Source organism: Mycteria americana, chromosome 7 (genome assembly GCF_035582795.1).
Source record: "Mycteria americana isolate JAX WOST 10 ecotype Jacksonville Zoo and Gardens chromosome 7, USCA_MyAme_1.0, whole genome shotgun sequence".
NCBI classification, from domain to species: Eukaryota; Metazoa; Chordata; class Aves; order Ciconiiformes; family Ciconiidae; genus Mycteria; species Mycteria americana.
Genome location: NC_134371.1, coordinates 7,143,297 through 7,165,866, shown reverse-complemented (window position 1 = coordinate 7,165,866; position 22,570 = coordinate 7,143,297). Strand labels below are relative to the sequence as shown.

The window sequence follows — 22,570 nt, the reverse complement described above, 5'->3', positions numbered from 1 at the left end:
CTGGGCTCTCCAGCGTTAGGCCAAAAGCTGCTTCCTTCTTCCTCAGCCCTCGAAGCAATTGAGGTGCTGGAGGGAGAGGGGGAACGAGACGTATGAAGGTTCTCCTCTTTTTAGCAATATTAATAGAAAGAGAACTTTAATTGCTTAATTTCACTAATATCAAGTACCCACACTAGGCCTCCCTATGTAGGATAAAAACAAAAGGATGCTTCACATCTCTTTGTAAGCATCTTTTTTTCACTACTTTGTACCTATATGTATTTATATTTATAATAATTTCCTTCAACAACAGAGGGTAGTCTCCACTATAGTCAGCCTCTACTTAAAGTCGGTGTATGGATCAGCTGATAAAAGGTACCAAGACAGCTTAAACTAATTATAATTTGCAGGTAGGGTGGTAATTGCACTTCTAACTGCCTAAATTAGGCATACAAATGCATGGCTGCATTTGTATGGAGGCTGATAGAATACTCTGTGCCAGCTGAAAATTCAGCCCTAAATAGTGGTAATGTTCTTATCTAAAAAATGACTTTTGTTTGCCTAACGTCTGACAGCGTTACATCTATTTCACTAGATGTTTAATCAGTTTGTTTTCATGGTGTTCTCATTTCCATTTTAGTTTTTGTTACTGATGGGAGAGAGCAGGTTTCTGGCTCTGCGCTTAAAACCGGTCCCAAGGCAAAGAACGTGGCACCCGTTTGCCTTCACCCTTCCAATGTCAGCGCATAAAGCACTCAGCCAACATTTTAAGCTCTCAACAGCTTTTGTGTTTTTAAAGTACATTCTAGCTAGCCCCTGTTTTGTCTCTGATGGCTGGCTTTCAGAGGTTGTAAACATCCATCTCACGGTGGAGTTTTCAGTCCCTATTTTTGAAACAGCAACTATTTTTCTGCAAAATACAGGTCAAGCCGTCCTGCTGAATCTACAACAGATTCACAAACAGGTGCTCTCAAGCAGCTGTAATGTCTCCACCTTTTCTCTTTGAACAAAAACCTATAAAAGATTAATCATCTTAGTCTATAAATGCTTTAATAGCTTGCCGTGAGTGGATGCTTATGAATTCTAGGTATAGGTTTGTGAATGGCTGGGCTGCTCAAGCCCACACTAAGCTACACGAGGAAGTTCACATGATTCAGATATGAGCAAAAGGAGAAGAGGTCAGCTCCAACCTGTGTTCTCGACTTCCTCTGGTCTCTTGGCCAACTGCTGGCTTCTTTAATATCTCAGTGGGGTTTTTTCTAATTTTTTTTAAGCAAGCAAGCAAACTATTGCTTCCTTACATATCACCCTGCCTCAGTACAAGCTTTAGTCTACGTACTCCGTCCAAACTACCACCCGATAGCTGTACAGGCTTCTTAAACACCGTTTATAGTGTAAACTTCTGAGCACTATTCCGTATTTCAACTAGTAACAAAGATAGGTTGGTAGCACAATACGTAATTTTCTCAAAATGTTGAAGGGCGTACTTAAATAAACTCCATGGCAATGTACACGTAGCACGCCTACTCAAAGGAATTTTCTTCTTGGAGCACTACTACCCAGAACTTCAAGATACACACACTAACAAGGGAAGCGAGCAAGTATGGTGCTAGAAAACAGCATTCTCCTGGAAGGTCTGGATCAGAACAGTGAGACATCCCCACCTAACCCCCACCCAACAGAAGACCCTTTCCTTTGATAGCTGTTCTTCAATTTTAAGAGGCACCAATTTAGAACAACGGTTAAGAGTAACAATTCTTGTAGCAATGAGCACAAGCTCATTGAACCGTTTGTACAGCCTACAAGAAGAGAACGTTGTGTTTTAAACAAAGATCATCTTTTGACCTCCGCTTCAGAGAGTTCCAGTCTTTCTGAATGAAAACAATTCTTCTGTATGCTGAGCATGTGCTGGCTAACTCTTCAGCACAGTGGTTAAGTGAATGAGAGCTAGGTTAGAAAGAAATGTCCTTTTTATCCCAAAGTTTATTGCTTAAAGAGTTGCAGAACAGATCCTATAGTTTTACTGACACAGAAATCTCAGCATAAAGGCTTACGAAATTATACTTCATTCAATTAAACTCTCTGAATTGAAGTTTAAAAAATTATTCAGGAGACTTGAATTGTCTGTATCATGATTGAAGCTAGGTATTCTACAACACTAGATGACTACTGTTACTCAACAAGGCACATCCCATAGCAGCTAGATAGTAAAAGTATTATTGTTTAAAATTCTGGTTTTGAGAACCAGTCTCACCTAAAATTTAAAACACCACCAACCAAAATACCGCCCCAAAAATTATGTACTTGTTCTAATGCTACATATGCATGTAGTATTGGAAATGGAGAAGGTGGGGGCAAACCTCTCATTTGTAAAAATATCTTATTTTTGCTTCTTTCTGTTACTCTGGAGCACCTCTCTAACTTAGAGAGCTCGCTTCCACCTCTAATCCTGTTCTGTCATGTACTCAAGTTTCTTGCTGCTGTGCGACAGCTCTAAAACGAATAAGCACGCTCTCCTACTCCATTATCCACTAAGTCAATAGAAATACTGAACAGACCCCTGGGAAGCCCCACTCAATACGACCACAGCGGATACTAATAAGATTTGCTGTCCAATGGGTAGAGATCAGCCAGGTTTGTCTTCGCTCACTAGTAGTTTCCTCTCTGCTAGCAAACTTATAATACCATCATGCCAGACAATGCCTTACTAAAATTGCATCAGATGATTCCTACTTTTTTCTCTCCAGTATCCAAAAGACTTGTTACACTGCTCTAGGTAATTAGATTGAGAACAAGTTGTCAAGTCAGCAAATCAGTGTTAATTACCACCTATGGGCTTGTTATTTTAACCCAAAAATCTCACTGTTTTCACTTCTCTCTATCTCACTGAAAAACCTCAGTCCTCTGACAGTCAATAATCCAAAAAGCAGTTAAGGGCTTCAGTGCAATCCCACGACACACAGGGGTAGCGTATCCTCTCACCCATTCGGGACCAAGCATGCCTTCAATTAACTGTACTAGAGTACATCACCTTGGACTGTGTCTACTGCTCTGACTAAAGCAATGAACACAGTGCCTGTTTTAAATCATCTCATTTAATGACAAGGAGCTTGAGCTGCCATTTTTCTCTTACTCCTAACTTTTTTTTTTTTAAACAGTGCACCTATTTTTTAATAAAAATAGGGGCATCTCATGGTGAAACTTGACATAACAGGTTAAGATAATAATGCATCCAGAATGCAGGAGGCAGGCATAGTCTTCCTCATTCTTCTTCTTCTAGAGTTAGCAAGACTGAGCAGAACTAGTTCCACCATTAGCAAGTTATATGCAAGAGCTGAAGAGCACTAGGACTCTGCACTCTCAACAATCATTTTTCCATTCAATTAGCAACAGCAGAGCTGTGCAGTAGTGGTAATGACAAGATCAGGCAATACAGTAAGCACTAGAGGTTCAATTGGTTTTGAGTGCAAGTGAACTTGAGATAGAAGCTAAATACAAATAATTTGGTAATTAAAGACAACCAGAGGAATAATGATAGGCTGATAGTATAAGTTTGCATGGAGTTTACCAGGTTGAAGATGCCCTTGCAAAAATAACAAAAAAGAAACCCAAAAAAACTATTATTGATTTTTTAGCATAGTATTTATTGAATATTTTATTTCCTAGAGCCACTTTATTACATAAGTGTCAGTGCATATTTAGCTCACATGTTTATTTTGAATGGGTAAGGATAAAAAAAAAACCATAGGTACATATATCCAGGGGAAGAGGGGAGAATGGTGAATATATTAAGGAAAAAAAGTTTGGTTCTGGCAGCTTCAGGCCTACCAAGTTGTATACTTTATTAGGAATAGCTATGTAGTATTCAGAGTACACTTGTAGGCTGGAGCCAACATAACGCTTTTTATGTGAAAAGACAAAGTAGACTCTCACAAAAGCCTGTTTAGCAAAGCCATAAGCGGTGTTACTTTAAACAGTTTATTTACATTGCTTGGATTAGCAAAGAGATATAAAAAAAACCAGTTAAGTGACACATTCAGAAGCATCAGTAGTTACATATAGACATAAGACAAGACACAGGTAGTTAAAAAGAAGCCAGAAGTTCAGAACTCCTGCTAATACAGACAGTTAAACCATTAATGAAATGCAGAAATATACATATTTAGATAGTTCCTGAGATTGCATTGCATCATACTAACTGTTCAGAGATGAAAGAAGTGAACATATAGTTTTGAAGGAAGACACAAATACATGAGAAAGCCAGGTAAAAGCCTTCGGAGTACTACACCTGCAGTTTGACACACCAAAATTGGGCCCTCAAGTTAGCTATGTCACACCAATAATCCCATGCATTAAATAATGATTCATTAACCAAATACGTGGAAGGTGTGGGGTTTTCAGCATTTGTTTGTTTAACAGCCCTGCTAAAAGGGAGTGTAATTATTTTCCTCAGACTTCCACTACAAAGAATTTAATAGATCATTTTTGGTGGTCAAAGCTAGTGATAGCCTTTAAACTTACTGTTCAAATAAACACACATAACATACCACTGCGTTACAGTGAGGCTGCAGAAGATCATAATCACAGAAACTCAATTCTATTTCTTTATAAGCAACTACATTTATAAAATATCTGGAATAAGCAGCTTTACAACAGGTTAACTGTCATACTTGACAGGTCAGGTACTTCATAATGCATCTCCATTTAAGAAATCAACAATTCAAACCTTAGAGTGCTCTGCCAATTGATGAAGTTAGGCAAGCATAAGAGTCATTCAAACTAGCAGTAAGTTATGTGATCATCATCATTTCAAGATCTGACAAACTAGTTTATTGCCTAGAGGGGACAATTTCCATAGAAGAAAATGCTTCCGTTATGTTGGTGAGAAAATAAATTTGTGCAAGGGAATACTGTGTCTTAAATGAAGACCGGGTTACTTATTCCACTGATTAGCTGATCTGCTTCAATACAACTAAAAAATCCTTGTGATTAACTTAGTGTTATCTAACATTTTGCTAATCATTGCTAAGTGCTAATGACTAAGGTACCATTAATGTCAGTAACAGGTCATTTGAACAGCCAGCTGCTTGTCAGTCACTACAATACAGCATTGTATTTTAAACCTGCTTCATATCAAGTGGGTTGTTGATCGACTTAATGTATGACTCCTTTTTTCAAAGATTGAGGGAAGACTGACCAACGAAGGAGAAGGAACACCCTGTTGGGGAAGAAAAAAAAAAAGTTATTTGATCATTCATTAGCCAATGTCAATAGTGCAGTAGTCCTTTCTCAACCTTGATACATAGTATAAGGAATGCACAGGACAGAAGACAGTTAAGATTGGCAGCTTTTGAAATTAATAATTCAGCATTTCTAGATTTTGAACAGCAAAGTTAAACAGCACCAAACGAGTAGAATGCAAATATTTTTAAAAATGCAGAAAGATTTTCCTTGTTACCAGCCTTGAGAGATTCAGAATGCAAGAACGCATTTTTGAAGAGTAGCTGTTCACCAAGTATTAGTGTACATCTTGCATCATGCTTTTTGCAGTAATAATCTCCCTCCAAATTGAAGGCAAGGCACATTATGATAATCTTAGAGAAATGGAACTCCCCTCAGATCCTACAACTTGCTGTATTCTTAGCAGCTTTGAGCCCCAAATTAGATGCTGAACACAAGCCTTCTTGGCTACAGAAGGCAATAGACATCACAATGATTTGTCAAAGCTTGCTTTAGCTGCGCCTGGATGGGCACAAACCAGGCAAAAAGCTGTCTTTTCTGGTGCTAGAAGCATAGGCTGCTTGTGGGCCTTAAAATTACAGTGAAACCAACACATCAATATGTAGCACTAAAAGTTAACCTCTTTGGATCAGCTGAGATTTTATATTCTTTTTACATTAGACCTCAAGATACTTTCACAAGCAATCTTCTGTTGCTTTTTATAGCACAGCCAAGTTTTTCAGCATATAAACAGGTCATGGTAGTTAGGCAGCTTGCTGCACATGCATGCTTCAAGAATCTTTTAAATAGGGATATTTTGAGCAGGTAAGATATACCACTTCACTATGAAGTCTAATGCCTGTTTATGGCACATGTTCTATTTGCAGTCATAGGCAATATTTGAAAATTAAATCGTAAACTCCTCTTTATATAGCAGCTCTTATTAGATTCTGAAGTATTTTATACAGGATATTTTTTCTATTTACAGACAGGGGAACAAAAACTTAAAACCATAGGTAAAATTAGCTGCTAATTTTCTTACTTTCTAACTTCCCTGCAACCAACTTATTTAGGCCCTCAGAACTCTGGCCAGTGAGCTGCACTGCCACTTGGACAACTGAACTTAAACAAGCAGCAATTCAATTGTATTCAAATGAATTAAGAAAAAACACTCAAAAATTAAAGTTAAAAGGATTTGTGAAAGAATTAACTTTGCACCCAGAACCAGAAATAGGACTAGACCACATGCGAGTGTTGACTCCACCCCCATGCATTAGAACAAGTCAAAGAAAAACCCAACACCATTTAAAACACTTTGTGGATTCCAGGGTTTTATATAGTTGTACCATGCTGCCTTAGTTTAGAGGAATCAAGATTTTTTGCTCACTTCATGCAAGATGGGCATTAGCAGTCAGGATTTGATGGACAGAGTTTTTCAGCACCACACTGATTATTATCTCCAGCATCACCACAAGTGGTAGTAATAATAGGGACAGGACATGATCTGTCCAAGGCATGACCATTTAAGCTTTCCAAGTTGGAAGAGGTTTTTTCTTCTACAGCATTTGAAAGATGAATATTTGGAGAGCCAGGACACAGCACAGGTCGAGGCCTGGAATTTTGAGAGCTCCAACGAACAGAATTGGAGCGATGAACATTAACAACACATTTGACAGATCCATTTAGGCTGCACGTAGAAGATGAACGAGCAATCTACAATTAGGAAGGGGTTCAAGAGTTAGTCCAAACAAGAAAAAAACCCAAGCATCCAAGCTTTGTTGCTATTTTTACTCTATAGTTTTTCTACACCAAAAAAATCCCCACATAAGCACAGGCCAGGATTTTATTTAAATAAAACAATATGTCTGAATAACAGCTTTGATTCTGTCAATGGACTCAAGACAGGTTTCCTGCAGCTTTAGTTTCCTACTCAAGAACTGCACTTGAGGGCCTGGAATCCAAAGCTCTCTTTTCCCCTCAACCTTATGATTCAACCAAAAAGGCTTTATGCAAGTTTGGTGGTGTGTGGGATTGGTTAAAAAAAAAAAAAAACCCCACACAAACAACACCACCACCAACACTCCACACCACACGACATCACACACAACATATGCTCTGCTGCCAAGCTGCAGCTTACTACCTCAAAGGTCTAAGAACTCTGGGAAGAATTTGAAATAGGAAAATAGTTTTTACTACTATAAGTTCCTATCATTTTGTGGAAAAAAAGTATTTTTGTATGGGGTAGACACACACACAGAAAAGTGCATGACTTGCATTTCCATGAGAAATGAAATACAGTGCTGTATCAAAATGAAGACACAATATTAGAATTGGAAAACAATTGTTGGAGCAGTCATAACTGAAGGAAGAAAATCTCTACAGAGAACTGGGGTATAGCCACACTGGTAGCTTTTTTTTATTCCCTCTAAAGCAAGGGAGTCCCCTGTAATACTTCCTCCCTTATTAATTCACATTTTCTCATGCCTATCTCATGTGGGAGAGCAAGACAATAGCTTTATGTTGTACAATTTAATGGCCACTCAAACATACTGAATTATCTCTACATTAAGGTACTGACATATCAAGCAGTAGTAGAAAGATACACAGGAAATCCTGTTCTTGGCCTTCTGTCCTACAAACTACAGACTTTAAAGTAGATGTTTACTCAGCATAAAGATTTACTCAAACACTAGAATAAAAGCAAAGATGATGAAAAAATTCCTCCAAACCTAGTCTGCTTTACTAGACTGTACTAGGAAATTGAGTTTGACCTTACGTGGCAGAAGAGAGCTGCAATTAGGTAGCCAGGCATAGCAGAAGAGTTGCTGTGCATAGAACAACGTATAATTTTAGCAAGTTTTCTTAAATGTGTACAAGGAGATAACTCCCTTGCCTTTCTAAAAACTCTTAGGCTGCAGCATCTGTATTTCTCTACCCTTCCTTGCCAGTTTGTTTCACAGGATATCTATCATCTCACTGCTTTCATTGATACTTTCACCACACTATTCAGGGTTGTATGCTACATTTGTATATATTGTCCAAAATCAAAAGCATGAACCACTATAAGACAGTGTGTTGGAAGTTTCTCACTCTCTCAGAAGAGGATACGTATTCCACCTCTGACAAAAGAGGCTTTTTTCCCCAACTTAATTGTACAAGGTAACTCCCAGTTTCTAGTATGTTCAGCAGATTTTTCTGCTTTTTCAGCAAGTAAGCCATCTCATTAAACAACTCTTGCTCAGAAAATAACACATCTATGAATGTAGTTAAAGATAAGTTTTTCCACTGTGGATCTTGAAATTGTTAAAGTAAGATCAGCACCAGACATTAAAATAACTGCAATCTTAAAAAGGTTACTTATTTGGCCTGCACAGCCAAATCACTTACCGCTAATGATGACGTACTAGTCAGTCGGCTGCCTATATAACTCTCATTAGCTGAACTGGGACTTCTTCCTTCTGTTGCACTATGTGACATTAAAGCCCTTCGAAGAGCTCTCTTTGGTGTTTTTGAGAAAGAAAATGCTCTTGTAACCTGAGGAGTTTGACAAGCAGTTATACACTGACAAAAATCAGGCTGTAATAACTACTACAATATAGGCTACCATTCAAATTTTGAACATCTGTAGGATATATATCAAATGTTAATATGATTGTATCAAAACTAGCCAAACACGCACACCCACAAGGTGATCTGACTTTTAGGGCTCTCCACCACCCCTGCTCTTCTCACTCTGTCCAAATATGAAGACAGCATGGTGGGGGAAGACAGCAGAGATTCAGGGAGAAGTCAAAATAAGGTCTAGTCAACCATGCTTCCCCACATTCCTTGGGTTCTGCAAAGTCAGGCCCCCCACCTTTAAGTTGCTCTCAATTTAGTCTTCAGCAGCTTCCAAACTACAGCAGCCTCTACAGTTTTCTCCAAAACAGTATTATCATTGTGAACATAGTAAGCCTGCTGCAAGGCTGCTGAGAACAGGGAACAGATTCCTCCTTGCTGCATCATTCTTTGTCACCCCTTCTCACGTGCCACAAATTTTAGCATAACCAAACCCAGTGCACAGCCAACATGACAGAGCAGACAGGCAGCCTTCCTCCTGCCTCCCAGCCAGGTCCTCTTAGCAGAATAGGGCACAGTTCCTCAGTCCATTAGTTGAGAGCAGCTAAGTCATACATGGAGGAAAGCGTACACAGGCAGACACCAGCATTCAGCACTTACTTCCTTGCTGTTTTGAAGACTATTTTATTACCAGAACACACATACTTTATTACCCATCCTACTTTTGAAGGTACTCCAATTTAGGTAATTGCATGCAGCCTTGAAACTTCATCCAATGTGCTAAAAACAGTTACAGCTGAGGGTTGAGGTTTTTTGTAATATATTTAAAAGATTCAAAATATTAAACTAAGAATAAGTTCCATAACAGACTCAAAAGTGACTACATAATACCTATGACAATAATACTTAAGATTATACACAGATACTCCAAAACTACGCAGTCAAAGCCTCAAACACTCCCCCCACCTTCTCTCTTTAAGGAGCTTATACTTAAGAGTTTTAGTTCAGATTAAGTTTTTCTTGTCACTATTGCAAGTACTACAAAACACCTGAAACAGGAATACTAGCACAATTCCCTGACTAGAGTGGGGTTTACTGTAAAGCACTATGTTTGTAGTATCTTACCTTTTTTGATGTTTTCTTTATTGCCCTGGAAGCTCTGCTTAAAGTACTGTCCATATCTTTAGTATTTACTTCAACTGAATCAGGGTCAGCAGTATAAATGAGATTTTCCTATAGACAAAAATAGTCTTAGTAATGGTCAAACATCAGCACTTGTCAAAATATCATTCTCTACTTCATTAGGTCACATTTAGAGGTTTTAATTGCCATATTCCTCCATATTTAACTCCTAATATACAGTTAAGCAGCTATTTGCTTTCATGCCATTTCCTGAGATTAACTGCTGGCGCAATCAGTTTGTGAAACCACTTCATCAGTAGTCTTACATTTGGTTTGTTTGATTCAGTCTCAAGTTCAGGGTTGACCAAAGTAAAGGCACTAGCTCTTGAAGTATACCTGGGGAGTCTCACAACATATATACCCGTTTGTTTCACTGACACATCGAGCACTCTTCTGAAGTGAAATCTTGATAGCTCCAGCTGTCAAACATTAAGACTAAACCTTTCAGCTTAAGCCCAATAGATGTTTCAGAATAGCCACAAGTTTGTTTTCGGTTTGTTTTTTTTTTTTTCATGCCTCATTCTTAAAAACTCTAGCATGTGCAAAGCAGTCTCTGGCTAGCTACTCCCAAAACCGGGGTGGGGGGAGGGAAGGGGGGGCAGACATGGGAGTGGGAAGTCGCTGGGATTTTCTTTTGTGTTTTTTTCGGTTTTTATTTTGAAAAAGACAGTTTACCTAAAAAAAAGTTTTTGGGAAAAAAAAGTCACAAGGACACCAGACAGCAAGCTGTATGGCTACTCCGGGTGCCTAAGGAAGTAGTAGTTAAAGCCTTACTGCCACCATGTGGCAAAGTCAATGCTCTCTCATTCTCACATGATGCTACAGAGTTCTTGAAAACCAGGGAAAAGCAGAAGTGTGCTTAAATTGAAGCTCAATTTGACATTTACATCAGCAAGAAAAGAGTATTATATAGTTGGTACAAAGCAGTAGTTACAGAAATTGTCACTAATGGGATTCAGCATAGTAGGTTACATTTTGTCATCATATGATTCTGAATGTCCTGGGGCAAGAGGGAATGATACACCTATTACATAAAGATTTAATTTCTATTAAAAACGCCAACATTTTTCCATCCCCTTCTGTTATACGTAACACAAGAGACTGAAGATAGGCGTCAGACAGATTAAAGTAAATTAATGCTTCTGAATCAGTACTTTTCCTACTCAGTACCTATAAAGGAAGGAAAAGCACAAAGCCAAGTTTTTTTATGAATAAATCCCTAGATGACAAGCCAAACAAAATAAAACTAAGATGCTATTTTGATTACTTAACCACCTCTCCTGAAACAAGCATGTCTTTAAAAATCAGACAACCAAGTATTGTACAGTAAGAGTACAATGCAGAACATAAAACATTTCTAGCTTAAACCCAAGTTGTTTCAGCTATACATACTGCACATATTTTCAGCAAATTTGGATGACTGATATGCATACACTCTTCCATAATTAAAGCATTAGCTGAAAGTCTCTTGCGCTAATTGGAGAGGATCTACTCTTCAGATTAGTAGTTTTCTGGCTGTGGAAAGCCCACACATTGAACTTCTAAAAACGTCAGGAGGCCAGCGCCTCCTCTATTTCATAGTTTTCTTTATTTCCTTGTTTTAAGGTTGTAGGCTTCTGTCTACAGGAGGAAGATGCTTCATGTCTCTTACATTATGGTGCTCATACAGATAAGATGTAGAACAAAGAATTCAACCTAACGCAGAGTTAAACCAAAACATACAATTCATAATGCTGGGATTGTAAACTGAAACATAGCTGTGAAAGAAGCAAGCTGAAGAAAATTCTGTTTAGATCTGCAGTGCAGAGTTTAAATTATTTATAATTAATTTGCAATGGGGGGGAAGGGCATGATTCTTGAACTTTTTAGTATTTATTAGCTTCTGTAGAAGCTAACTTCCAGGCTGTTTCTTTTTGCACCTTTTAACCACTCATTTGCAGACATGCTAGCACAAATGTTTTCTGCTCTACTTTACCTCAAGCATGCCCACTATTAACAAGTTCTTTAGCTTCATATGCTTCAAGCCAAAAAGAGAAATATTTCCAATCAGCAGCATGGTTCCAGAGTACTTACTGCATCTGCTTTACAAATAGTGTTAGCCACATGCCGACACAACATCTTCAACCAATCTTCTTTAGGAGGTTCTTCAGTTGTCATCTGGAAACTGAGTAGCTTGTTGTTGAGTTCTGTAGGTGGCCGCACAACTAAGGCAAAAGCTTTATGGCAATCTACAGTTTATAAAAAAAAAAAAAGGCAAGGAGTTAAGACAAAGAATAATCATTTTTCATATAATTCAGGAGGGAACCTTCAGAAGAGTTAACCCTCCATCTGCCAGGTGCTAGAGTTAGGGACAATATGATTTGGTGCAAGGATTTTATCCTTATTTACACAATAGCTGTTTTATCAGCTGCAAGAGCACTGAGTTCTGTCTGCACCCTTCATCAAGAGGCTGCAATCAACTGTTCATGCAACAGTTGTTTATTCACCAAATAATCTGCATACTGTAGTCTGCAGACTAGTGGTCTTTACTGGACACAGCAGTAAATATGAATTTCATTCTTTAACTCATGAAATGTTGGACAGATCCTTTCTTTATCAGAGAACAGAGGAAACAACATTTACCCTATTTTGTAAAGCAGGAAAAAGCAACAAAGACATCAGTACTATATATGACACATTAAAATAGTCAAGTTACAATGGTTTTGCTGTTTAAACTTGACAAAGATTGCTCACTTGAGAGCAGGAAATTAATCCATTGCTGATACTCCTTTACAGCAGACACAGCTGAAGCATGCTAAACACAGTTGAGAAAGAAAAAACAACCCATCGTCAATTCAGAAAAGCAGCACTGGAAAAGCAGTCCTATAAGAGAGTGTATATAAAAGTAGCTGACCTCTCCCAAGATTTGCATACTAAAGTTCTTAGCAAATATTAAATGGTATGCTTACAAATGGCTCCCATCACCCAAGTCCCAAAGTCAACTTAAGTGTTGCACAGTAATTTAAAGAGAATTCTGAAGAGAGAAACCCTGAAGTACATTTTAAAAATGCAGGTAGGCTTCACGTTTACTACCTACCCTCTTTGCCATTTCTATTTTTTATTGCGTTTCTATGTTCAGGTGCTTCAGAGAACATAAGCAGAACAAGTATGACGTGCATACCATCACCTACAGTGAAATATCAAATCTATCTTTCTAGGGTATAGATCTAAAAACTAGTCTGACTAGACTTCTTTAGAAGTCACTATCAAGGCTGGAACAGTATTGTAGCATGAGTTCTGCTGCTGTAGCAATGCATTACTTCAGTGAAACCCCTGCAGTCTCCATAGGGCAAAGCAGCCACAGAAATTAAGGCATCTAAATCTCCCTTTTAAGATGCTAAGCACAGCTCCTCCTGAGCGTCATTATCACCAGTTAAATGAAGATTTGGTTTCACAGCAATAGCACTTGTCTCTGGTCAGTCTAATGCTCTGGACTGAAGTTTGGGTTTTTTGGTTTTGTTTTGTAAATCCAGTCAAGTGTACTCCTCTGTTAAACTTACACTGCCATTCGGATGGCTTATGCTAATGCCATCTAGTCGTTCTGCCAGATTCAGCATCCTGCAGCGATTCTTGACAAGCCAAAGGTGTCAATGGAAGGAATTCTCAAGCTCACACAGAGCTTCAAACTGAAGCTTATACTAAAATCACATACCTAACATACCATACAACAAATATACCTTAGCATTCTATCCCACAACAGCAGACCTTCGTCCTTTATACTGTGAACCACAGTTTTCATTAGCTATCACAGCACTTCAAAACACACAGACCTTCTGTCTCCCTGATGTCTAGGACTTTCTTGATCTGGGAGAGAGGCATGAGAACAACATGCTTGAGAGATGCAGGAGGCCTCGTGTGGCCATGTGGGCTCTTGAAAGCACCAATAACTTTATGCCGTTTCCTCGCAATCTGCAGTTAAATAGAAGACAAAGAGGTTAAAGTTAGAAGGTCTATTGCCATTCATTGTTTTGTTTCTCTTCTGTTCTTTTACATTCTAGTATACAGGAAGGCACAGAAAGCCTTGCTACAGAACAATACTCTAAAGAGTATTTTATTCTATTTACTCTACCACATAAATCTTTAAGGAACTCACTTATCCCACTACTCACGGTCTACAGTTCAAGTGGCCCAGCAATACTTGTTACTTAACATCAATACACTCACCTCAAAAATAAAATAAATTAAAAAAAAAATCAAGAGGTGAGGTAATTTTGCCTTACAGACCTCAATTCTACTCTGCATAACAAGCAAGGGCCCTTCAAAACCTACCACAAAGTAGTCTAGATTTAAACAGAAAAGACAACATCTATATGCATGAACCAACTTAGGCTGTGGTGTGTTATATCCTAGAAATATCACTTGCTGTTGCTTGTGCATGCAACCATCAAGTGGGTTTTGCAGTGGAGGTTGCTCAGTCAGTTTTTACTTTACATTAATACATAGGTATCTTACAAACAACTGAAGATACCTTAATTAAAAAACATGTATCTTGTACAAGAGATAAGCCAAGAAGCTTTATTAAGAGTGTTTTCATTTTCCTTTCCTTCCTTTACAAAAAGTGATGAAGCAGAGTCAACTTGACTCCCAGGAAGAGTTCATCACTACTCGCAACAATAGGCTTTTGTCTCCAAGCGTTGCTTAAGACAGCACTAATTTTGGATTATTTTAGAGTTGGTCTTCTATGAAGACAATGTTCTTTACTGCTGTAGACAGGACCAAGTACTTTCATAAAGTGTCCTTTACAACTTCAATTTCTCCACAGAAGTCTCCAAAACCCAATGAGATTACTTTTCCCTCCTAGTTCTTCCTAACATACTGTTAGTCTAAGGCATTTAATATGTGAATTTTTAATGTTTTTGTAACCTAAGCACAGACAGACTGACCCCAGAGGCCCACTATTTACTCACATTAAATGTGACCAAACTTAAAAGGACAAACATCCTGCTGAGCCAAGGACTCCAGCACTTTTTCATCTGTTGGTACTACTCAAACTGCTGTCCAGATAAACATTTATTTCCTAACATATTAAGCTGCTTTTAAATTATTTGATCTGGCTGCAAGACATTAAAGGCTACATTAACACCTCTCAACCATCCAGAAGTGACTAGCTACTTGTGGTGACTTATACAATAGCTAATGGAAAGGCAACATCAGCATGTGTTGAGCTAGCAGATTTCTGCAACTTAGAATTCTGCTTCAAAGTTTTTAAATTTTACTTGTTTATATTCATATGTAGTGTCAAGCCTTTTATAATTCAGTTCATGAGATGTAATTCAGTTCATGAGATGTACTTTATATAGTCATCTTACCTCTAGGCAATCATTGAACAGAAAGAGTGTGACCTGTTCTCCCCTGTCACAGAGGTCATCGCCAAGCGCTACGGTTTCCAAACGCTGAACTAAGCTTCGGTGAGAGGACAAGAGATTGGCCTAAGTGATAGAAGCAAAAAGCTCATTAAGCACTTAGTTCAAGGGCTGGATTACTGCTTGCTTGCAACATAACACTGGAAATCTGTTTAAACCAGCACCATTGCATTTTAATGTCACATACTTTTGCAAAGGGAGCAAACTAGTGCACAGTCATTTTACAGGTCTGCAGCTTCAGAGAAATTACTTACTGGACATCCATCAACTTCATAGACAACGTCAAAGAACTGCCTTTGTGCCTCTGTTTTTCTTTTGTCTTCATTAATGTGTCTGAGGGAAGCATATTATATTTATCTTCAATATCAAGCAACAGTAAATGAATGTGCTGCATTTAAGACATACAAAAATAATGAAGCTAAACATTCAGAGATATAGTTTATGCAGCAGCACTGGAAAATACAAAATCAACCACACTTGCTCACTGAAGAATCCAAATACCATATGCTAAGCACACAGGAAACTTCAGACCTAGAACAATATTCTTGTCATGTTATCAGTAGTTGACACACCATTCAGTTAATATATAATCCCCCTTCCCTGCCCCACAAGATTTTGAACTAGAGACCAACCCAATGCAGTTCTTTACAGCATGCATTTTATCCCTCCAAGTCAGGGCTGCAGCTCACGAAGAAGCAGATGCAAGAATAATTACAATTTAAAAGTTGTTGTTAAAATCGGACAAACATTTACCCAATTAATACAGGAGGTCTCATTGCTGGAGACATATGCTACACTTCAAAAGAGGTGAGACTTACAATCTAAACAGCTTCAGCTTTAAGCTAATTAACTCGTGGAATAGTGCCAAGAATAGCTAATACAGGACCACAAGAGAAACTAATCTTCCACCAATAGTGTGTCCTTTCAGTGGATATATGCACAGAAGTAAGATTTAAAGACAAAACACATCTCTTCCATTCTGGAAGGAACAGATAGAAATAAAGAGTTGGAACAGAACAGAGGACTCTGGAGGTTCAGCTTCAAGCTGAGGCAGGGAGTCAGCAGAGGTTCAGGTACAAGTGCTGGGTAACAATGCCACAGACTCCTTCAAGAGCTGTGGCACAGAATGCCAAAGCAACAACAGTGGCCAAAGGGAGACTGAAGAACACATACAATTATGTATACTTACATGGAGACTAAAGTTAGGGCAACAACACACTAAGAGCAATTTAGAAGGAACAGAGAGGTCTAAATATGTAATGGTATGTTTCATACTTTTATGAGCATCACTTACGTCATCACTTCCTTTAGTGATTCAATAGCTCTCTCTAGAGTTACTTTATCTGGGTTCTCTTCTGCTGTATGCTTCTTAATATCTACAATTAAAAAAAAAATTTGAAAAACCCCACACACATTACAAGTCCCTGAAAAGAAATATGAGAGACTCAAGTTTAAACTGTAAGTCAGATAAGATGACTGAGAAAGTCACAGCTATCCTGGAGTCCAAATAGCCTTGATTAAGTGGGTAAGCAGGCTGAGCAGCAATTATCCATGCATCTCATTAAGAAAAAAAAAAACCACCTACAACACAAAACCAAACCCTCAAACTATTAAAAAAAAAAATCAGCAAGACCATGTGCTGTTTTTGTTGAAGTGCAGAGACAAGCACAGAAGTCTTTTTCTAACTGAAGCAAAGGGTGGTGGTGTGGTTTCTTAATTATTATTTTTATTAATATAATCATTATTACAGCAAGCGCTTGGTACCAGGTGGAACACATGAAGCTGTAAGCCTTGTCAAAACAAATTGCTTTCTAGTTTATGCTAGCTGCATTTGAATCTCAATTATATTTGTATTTGAAGAGACAAAACTGTTGTCAGAGCAAACTCTTCTTCTACCTGTATCCTGGGGACAAATATATGAACAAGTGAAATTTAGCCAAAAGTATCCTTTTGTCAGTAACCGGTCTTGCTGACTGCCATTAAGCACGATTAACTCCCAGAATCAGGCTTGTTTTATATGAGAAAAGCTGTTGCTAATAATGACAAAAAGCAGGTATTATCTTGGTTTTAACACCTTCGCAGACAAACTAATAAAAAAAATACATCACTAGATTACCATTTAGTAGTAGAGCAACACTAGGCAGCCTTTGAACAGGACGGATAAGGAGTTCAGCTAGGCTTTGGCGGCCACATTCAGGTTTAGCTTGGTTTATCTGGGGCAAAAGAAAGGGGAGAAAGGAAATAATTCTTCATTTCCCCACACACACACACACAAAACCACCCCAAAAATCACAAACTAGGAGAAAAGTTGTCTTCCTTGAAACTAGCTTTGCAGTAAAAGTTTGAGAATCATTTACCATGGATACTCAGTCATTAACAGATCACATTAAAAAACACATTATATTCAAATCTGCACCATATTTATCACATGATTTAAGTTCTCAGAATGTCTAGTTTTAAACTGTCCATATTATCAACCACTCAGTCCTTGTTTCAGGTGCTAATGCTAGTGTGGAGTGGGACAGGGGGCAGCCTGTTCTCTTATTAATTTCCCCATCTTTTAGATAGCAATACTTGGATATAATTCCTGGTACCTCAGAAAACATGAGCTGAAATCTCTCAGTTTGATTACTCCACTATTTGAGACACACTTGTTGGATACAGAAGAGGACTTAAAGCTCTGCTGCACTATTAATCAACTATATACCTTTATCTGAAGAGCTCAAGAGTCTTAAGACTCATCTTCAGATAACTCTTTGAAGATCATCTTCCTGTTAGATCTCCACTGTTATGCTCCTATTCATTAGTCACAAGAATGTTGAGAGATTCTACCTCCCTGGAACTTCACGGCTGCCAAAAGCTAGTTAAAAGCTATTTCAGAAATACAAGTCTTTTAAACACAGGGAGGGGGACCAATAAAAAGCAGCAGCTCTAGTTATCTTTTCTGTAAAGAGAAGACATATTTGGGAGAAAGTAATCAGAATGCACTTTTTCCAGCAACAAATGCATATAATCAAACTACCTTGAAAGCTGTATAACAGAGGAGGAACTTGGACCTCTTATGAAAGAGTCTTACGAGGAGCTTGAGGGATTGAAGTTCAAATCCTTCCTATTTCTGTCTCACCAAGAGATGTTCACATTCCTCCAAGCTTCCAAAATTCCACATTTTCCCCATCTACTGTATTAAGTAGTTTACTTGGTAACGGTCTCCATGTTCTACTCAAAGACTTAGTTCTGCAGACACTTACCTTTAGGAAGGCATGAAACCTTGGCTTCTGTTTTTCACATCTAGTAATAGTCTCCTTGCTCATTTCGAAGAAATTCACAAATGGAGGGTATGTTTTCAACAAGTCTTTTGACTGAAAGAAACAACTGTTACAGCTCTACTTTACATATTATGTAGCATTGTACATATGTTCATATGCCCTGAGCCATACAAAGCTGCTCAAAGGCACATTTCAATAAAGAATAATAAAAAATGTGTTGTAAACCCATGCACGTTCACAGAACAAGTTAAGACATTTTTGCATGCCAGATGCCCAAGATTCAATGCTGCTGATTAAATGCAGACTGCTCTCAGAAACATCAAGTACACATGTGACAATCATAGAAGCTGCTGAGCAGCTCAAGTAAGAAGGCAGATTCTCACCTAGCAAGATGCTTTTGGTGAGAATTTTGGAAGTTTCAGACAGGTATTTTCTCTAGTTACTGCAATCACCTTTAAAGACACTAAACCACCAGAAAGAATACCTTAGACAAAACACTTTTGAATGCCAAACACTATTTGCCTCAAAATGATCAGGTCAGCAAAAGCACAAGATACCTAGCAGACTACTTATGTTAAAATGCAGTGCAGCCCCAGACCTAGCTTTCCTGTTCTGCACATTCTGTACTTGGGAAAACAAGGAGTCCTTATTCACATTTCAAGTCCTGAAGGAAGAACAGAAGAAGTTTCTGTGAAAACTTATTTTCCGAGTTATTTACTATTGATTGGAGGCAGCAGATGGCTAAGGTTACAGGAAGAGGCCTGTTTAACATTTGAGTAAAAAACACATCTGTAGCATTGCAAATCACAGTTCTCAAACCATATCTATTTGGAGTTTTAACCCCTCATACAAACGGACAGACACACACACTTATACTTTGTATAGGTAATCCACATCAAGTTTATCATCTAACTCAACTGAAAAGTCTAAACGGAAAATACAATGATACAAGTTAGTGTTCTTTCTCACTCAGTAGTGCTTTGCTTGTGTTTGCTAGTTCCTACAAATGGATTATTTGTAAGGCAAGATAATAGCTCTAATGTGTAAAAAAAAAAACAAACTTACATATTTAAGAATGATATCACCAATACTTTTGCTTTCAGTCCAATTCATCATAAGATCTTCCAGGTCTTCCTAGAATACATGCAGGGATGAGGGGGAAGAAAATAAGATGAGAATGAACTGCATAAAGCTGTAAGATGGGATCAGCGTTCTGCCAAACACGTGTGTTTTCCCACGCTGACAAAACAGGCAATCCTAAAAGCTGTACAATTTCACATTAAGTCCCTTCAGTCTACTGAGAGCTGAAAGCAAGAGACCTCTGGCTTACTGAATATATAGTTTTGAATCAATGCAAGCAGAGCCTAGCAGGGCATCAGCACTAGCCAACTCTGCAACAAGATGACACTGCTGCGTCCAACACACTACAGAACATATCCTAAACAATTATTTAAATAAGTATACACAGAAGACAGTTGAACCAATTCTAATTAAGAGTGCACAACTAATACAGGACTCAAGTCCATAAGATAGGATTGAAATAGAACTAGCATAGATTTCCCTTACTTGCTGCACCAGGGTGTCAAGGAAAGTGAGACCAAGCCATTAAGCCTGTATCAGCTTGATAAGGATCAGGCTTATTCACTGTCAGCTAATAACAGGGACAGCAGGAGGGCACAGCTGAAGCTTCAGGATTTCACCTTAAGTGAAAAGGCTTCACCATTAGTATTGGTTTGTTACTGCCACTTATATTTATTACACCAAAGATGAAGGAAAACACATCCACTACATCTAAGCAACTTTGTCTACACTGCACACTGCAAGTGAATCCTACTTGACACAGACGCACGTGCTCTACTTTCATCTCGGTCTCAGTGGGCACATATCAATACCTATTGTGATTAACTAGACTGGATCCCAACAGTTGGAAAAGAAAAAACTACACACAAAAACACCCAAACCAAAAAACAACAAAAAACCAAACCACTGAGTTACAGGCAGTCTGCAAGTCCCTCTATTTTAAAAGCCTGCTGCGAAATGCACACAGGAACAGACATATGCCATTAGTTGAAGGAGATTTTATGACTTCATATTTGAGGAAGACTTGCATCGTAGTCTATTGTGAGACCCAGAGATGGCTTCAGAAAGCACTTGCAATCCACATCAAAATATAAAATAAAGAAAGCCTCAAGAAAACAATCTCATAGGGAATTCTAATCAGCTCTTATTAGGCCTCAGTATCAGGTCAACTGCTTCAGAGGCAGAAGTGCGAGCCAGTAGTTTCTGACAATTGGTTCAAAGCCATTTAAGGACAGATTCATTTTTCCTACCAAATGATAGAATCCTCCTTATATGAACATGACTACAGCCCAGGAAAACACCGATTTTTTGTTTTGTTGGGGTTTTTTGTTTTGTGGTTGGGGGTTTATTTGGGGTGGTTTTTTTGTTTGTTTGTTTTGTTGGTTTTTTTTCAGTTCCATAGCTTTAGCTATTCTTCCAAGTATCCTTGCTTACTGCTTTAATAGAAACATGTATGTTATAAGCACTTGTGAGTTAGACTACCATTTGATACCACTGGCCCTTTTGACCAGTTTTGTATCAGTTACAGAAAACCTCCTATAGGAAGAGGTATTAAAATGGGAAAAGGAGAAGCCAGCTCATGAATGGCAATATTAGTTACATGCACAATACTCAGACTTCAGATATTTATAAATAAATATCTTAAAGTTAAATCTTAAAGTGTACTTTGGATTTGCACATAATTCCATAGGTTGAACAGTATGTAAGCACCAGGATGAATCTACACCTAACCAGCAGATACAACTTAAAGCATGCAGAAAAGATTCAAAGTCTGTATCAAAGCTTCCCCTGCAGGGAAGAAGTTGCAGCTTGCCTTGATTTTAGTGTGCACATCAAGAATATCTGGAATGCTGCCAAATATGGTCTTAATCTCTTCTTGTGCAAGGATTGGTCCTCCAAGTTGTCCTTCCTTCTCCAACGGAACTTGAAATAACTGATGAATTAGACAAAAAAGTTAAAGCCCTCCCAACCACCACACATTGCGTTAGAAACAGTTATGAAAGCAACAGTGTTTTCCTTCTAGATCATACTTTCCTGCAGTCACAATCTTGAGATACTCCCACTTAGCAAGAGTGGTTTTAAGACACAAACACTGAGTTTGATACATCACTACAGCATAACCCCCTTTCATCGACTTTTCTACTCACACACATCTTGGCTCATTCTTTAAGTAGATAATCAGCTGCAATGGAAACAAACTTTCTAGAAATTAAGCTCTTCCTGTAAGCTATTTGCGATTCTGCTCTTCTTGGAATAATTAAAAAAAAAAGTTTTTTTCCCCTGCCACCTCTCTCTATTCAATAGTATCTTAAAAATTTGAGCCATGAAGATCCTATTTTCCTGAAGCTTGAAATTTCCATACAAACTGCATTTCCACTGCAGATTCCAGATTAGAAATTGTATTTTCCAGCCTTTATTATTAACAGATACTAAACATTTCAGTACGTCAGTAAAATTACATGAGACTTTTTATGAACATCTGATGCACCCAAGCCCTCAAAAGCCTGCAGATCACAGGTTGAAATTAATCATTGATGAAAACACTAGATGTCTTATTACAACTGACCAGTACTTGCTTTAAAACCAGCTTACCTGAATGATTGTTGTTAGAATATCCACATAGTTACTTTCTGTCTGATACAATTCCTTTGCAACCTGCCATCTTGCAGACTGCTTTAGTGGAAGAGGAGTTGAGTTTTTGGAAGGCCTTGCACAGGATTTTGGCGTTTCTGATGAAGAGATATTCCCAAAAGAAAATAGAGCTTTATTACAATAGAGTCCCTAAGAAAAGCTCACCCTCAAAGACAGGGAAAAAACCTTCAGAATTTTTAAGGGAAGATAGCTTTTTTTTTTAAGGCCATTCTGTAGGTTATTCCATAGTTA

At 38.1% G+C, this 22,570-nt stretch overlaps 1 protein-coding gene across 6 annotated transcripts in view; it reads right to left on the bottom strand.

The window, feature by feature from the left end:
* Window positions 1-3,601: 3,601 nt before the first annotated feature.
* Window positions 3,602-22,570, bottom strand: part of ECT2 (epithelial cell transforming 2) — a 31,248-nt gene continuing 12,279 nt past the window's right edge. For 4 of the 6 annotated variants that reach the window (XM_075506888.1, XM_075506887.1, XM_075506890.1 and 1 more), the window contains 14 exons: window positions 22,280-22,416; window positions 21,501-21,620; window positions 19,673-19,741; window positions 18,590-18,700; window positions 17,458-17,554; window positions 16,636-16,717; window positions 15,596-15,674; window positions 15,288-15,407; window positions 13,749-13,887; window positions 12,013-12,167; window positions 9,883-9,990; window positions 8,587-8,733; window positions 6,587-6,912; window positions 3,602-5,197 (listed from right to left, as the gene is read on the bottom strand). In XM_075506888.1, the coding sequence (XP_075363003.1) occupies window positions 6,604-6,912; window positions 8,587-8,733; window positions 9,883-9,990; window positions 12,013-12,167; window positions 13,749-13,887; window positions 15,288-15,407; window positions 15,596-15,674; window positions 16,636-16,717; window positions 17,458-17,554; window positions 18,590-18,700; window positions 19,673-19,741; window positions 21,501-21,620; window positions 22,280-22,416 (1,673 nt within the window). In that variant the 3' untranslated portion in view covers window positions 3,602-5,197; window positions 6,587-6,603. The remainder of the gene's footprint in view (window positions 5,198-6,586; window positions 6,913-8,586; window positions 8,734-9,882; window positions 9,991-12,012; window positions 12,168-13,748; window positions 13,888-15,287; window positions 15,408-15,595; window positions 15,675-16,635; window positions 16,718-17,457; window positions 17,555-18,589; window positions 18,701-19,672; window positions 19,742-21,500; window positions 21,621-22,279; window positions 22,417-22,570) is intronic. The other 2 variants (XM_075506892.1, XM_075506893.1) reach the window with 1 other exon arrangement.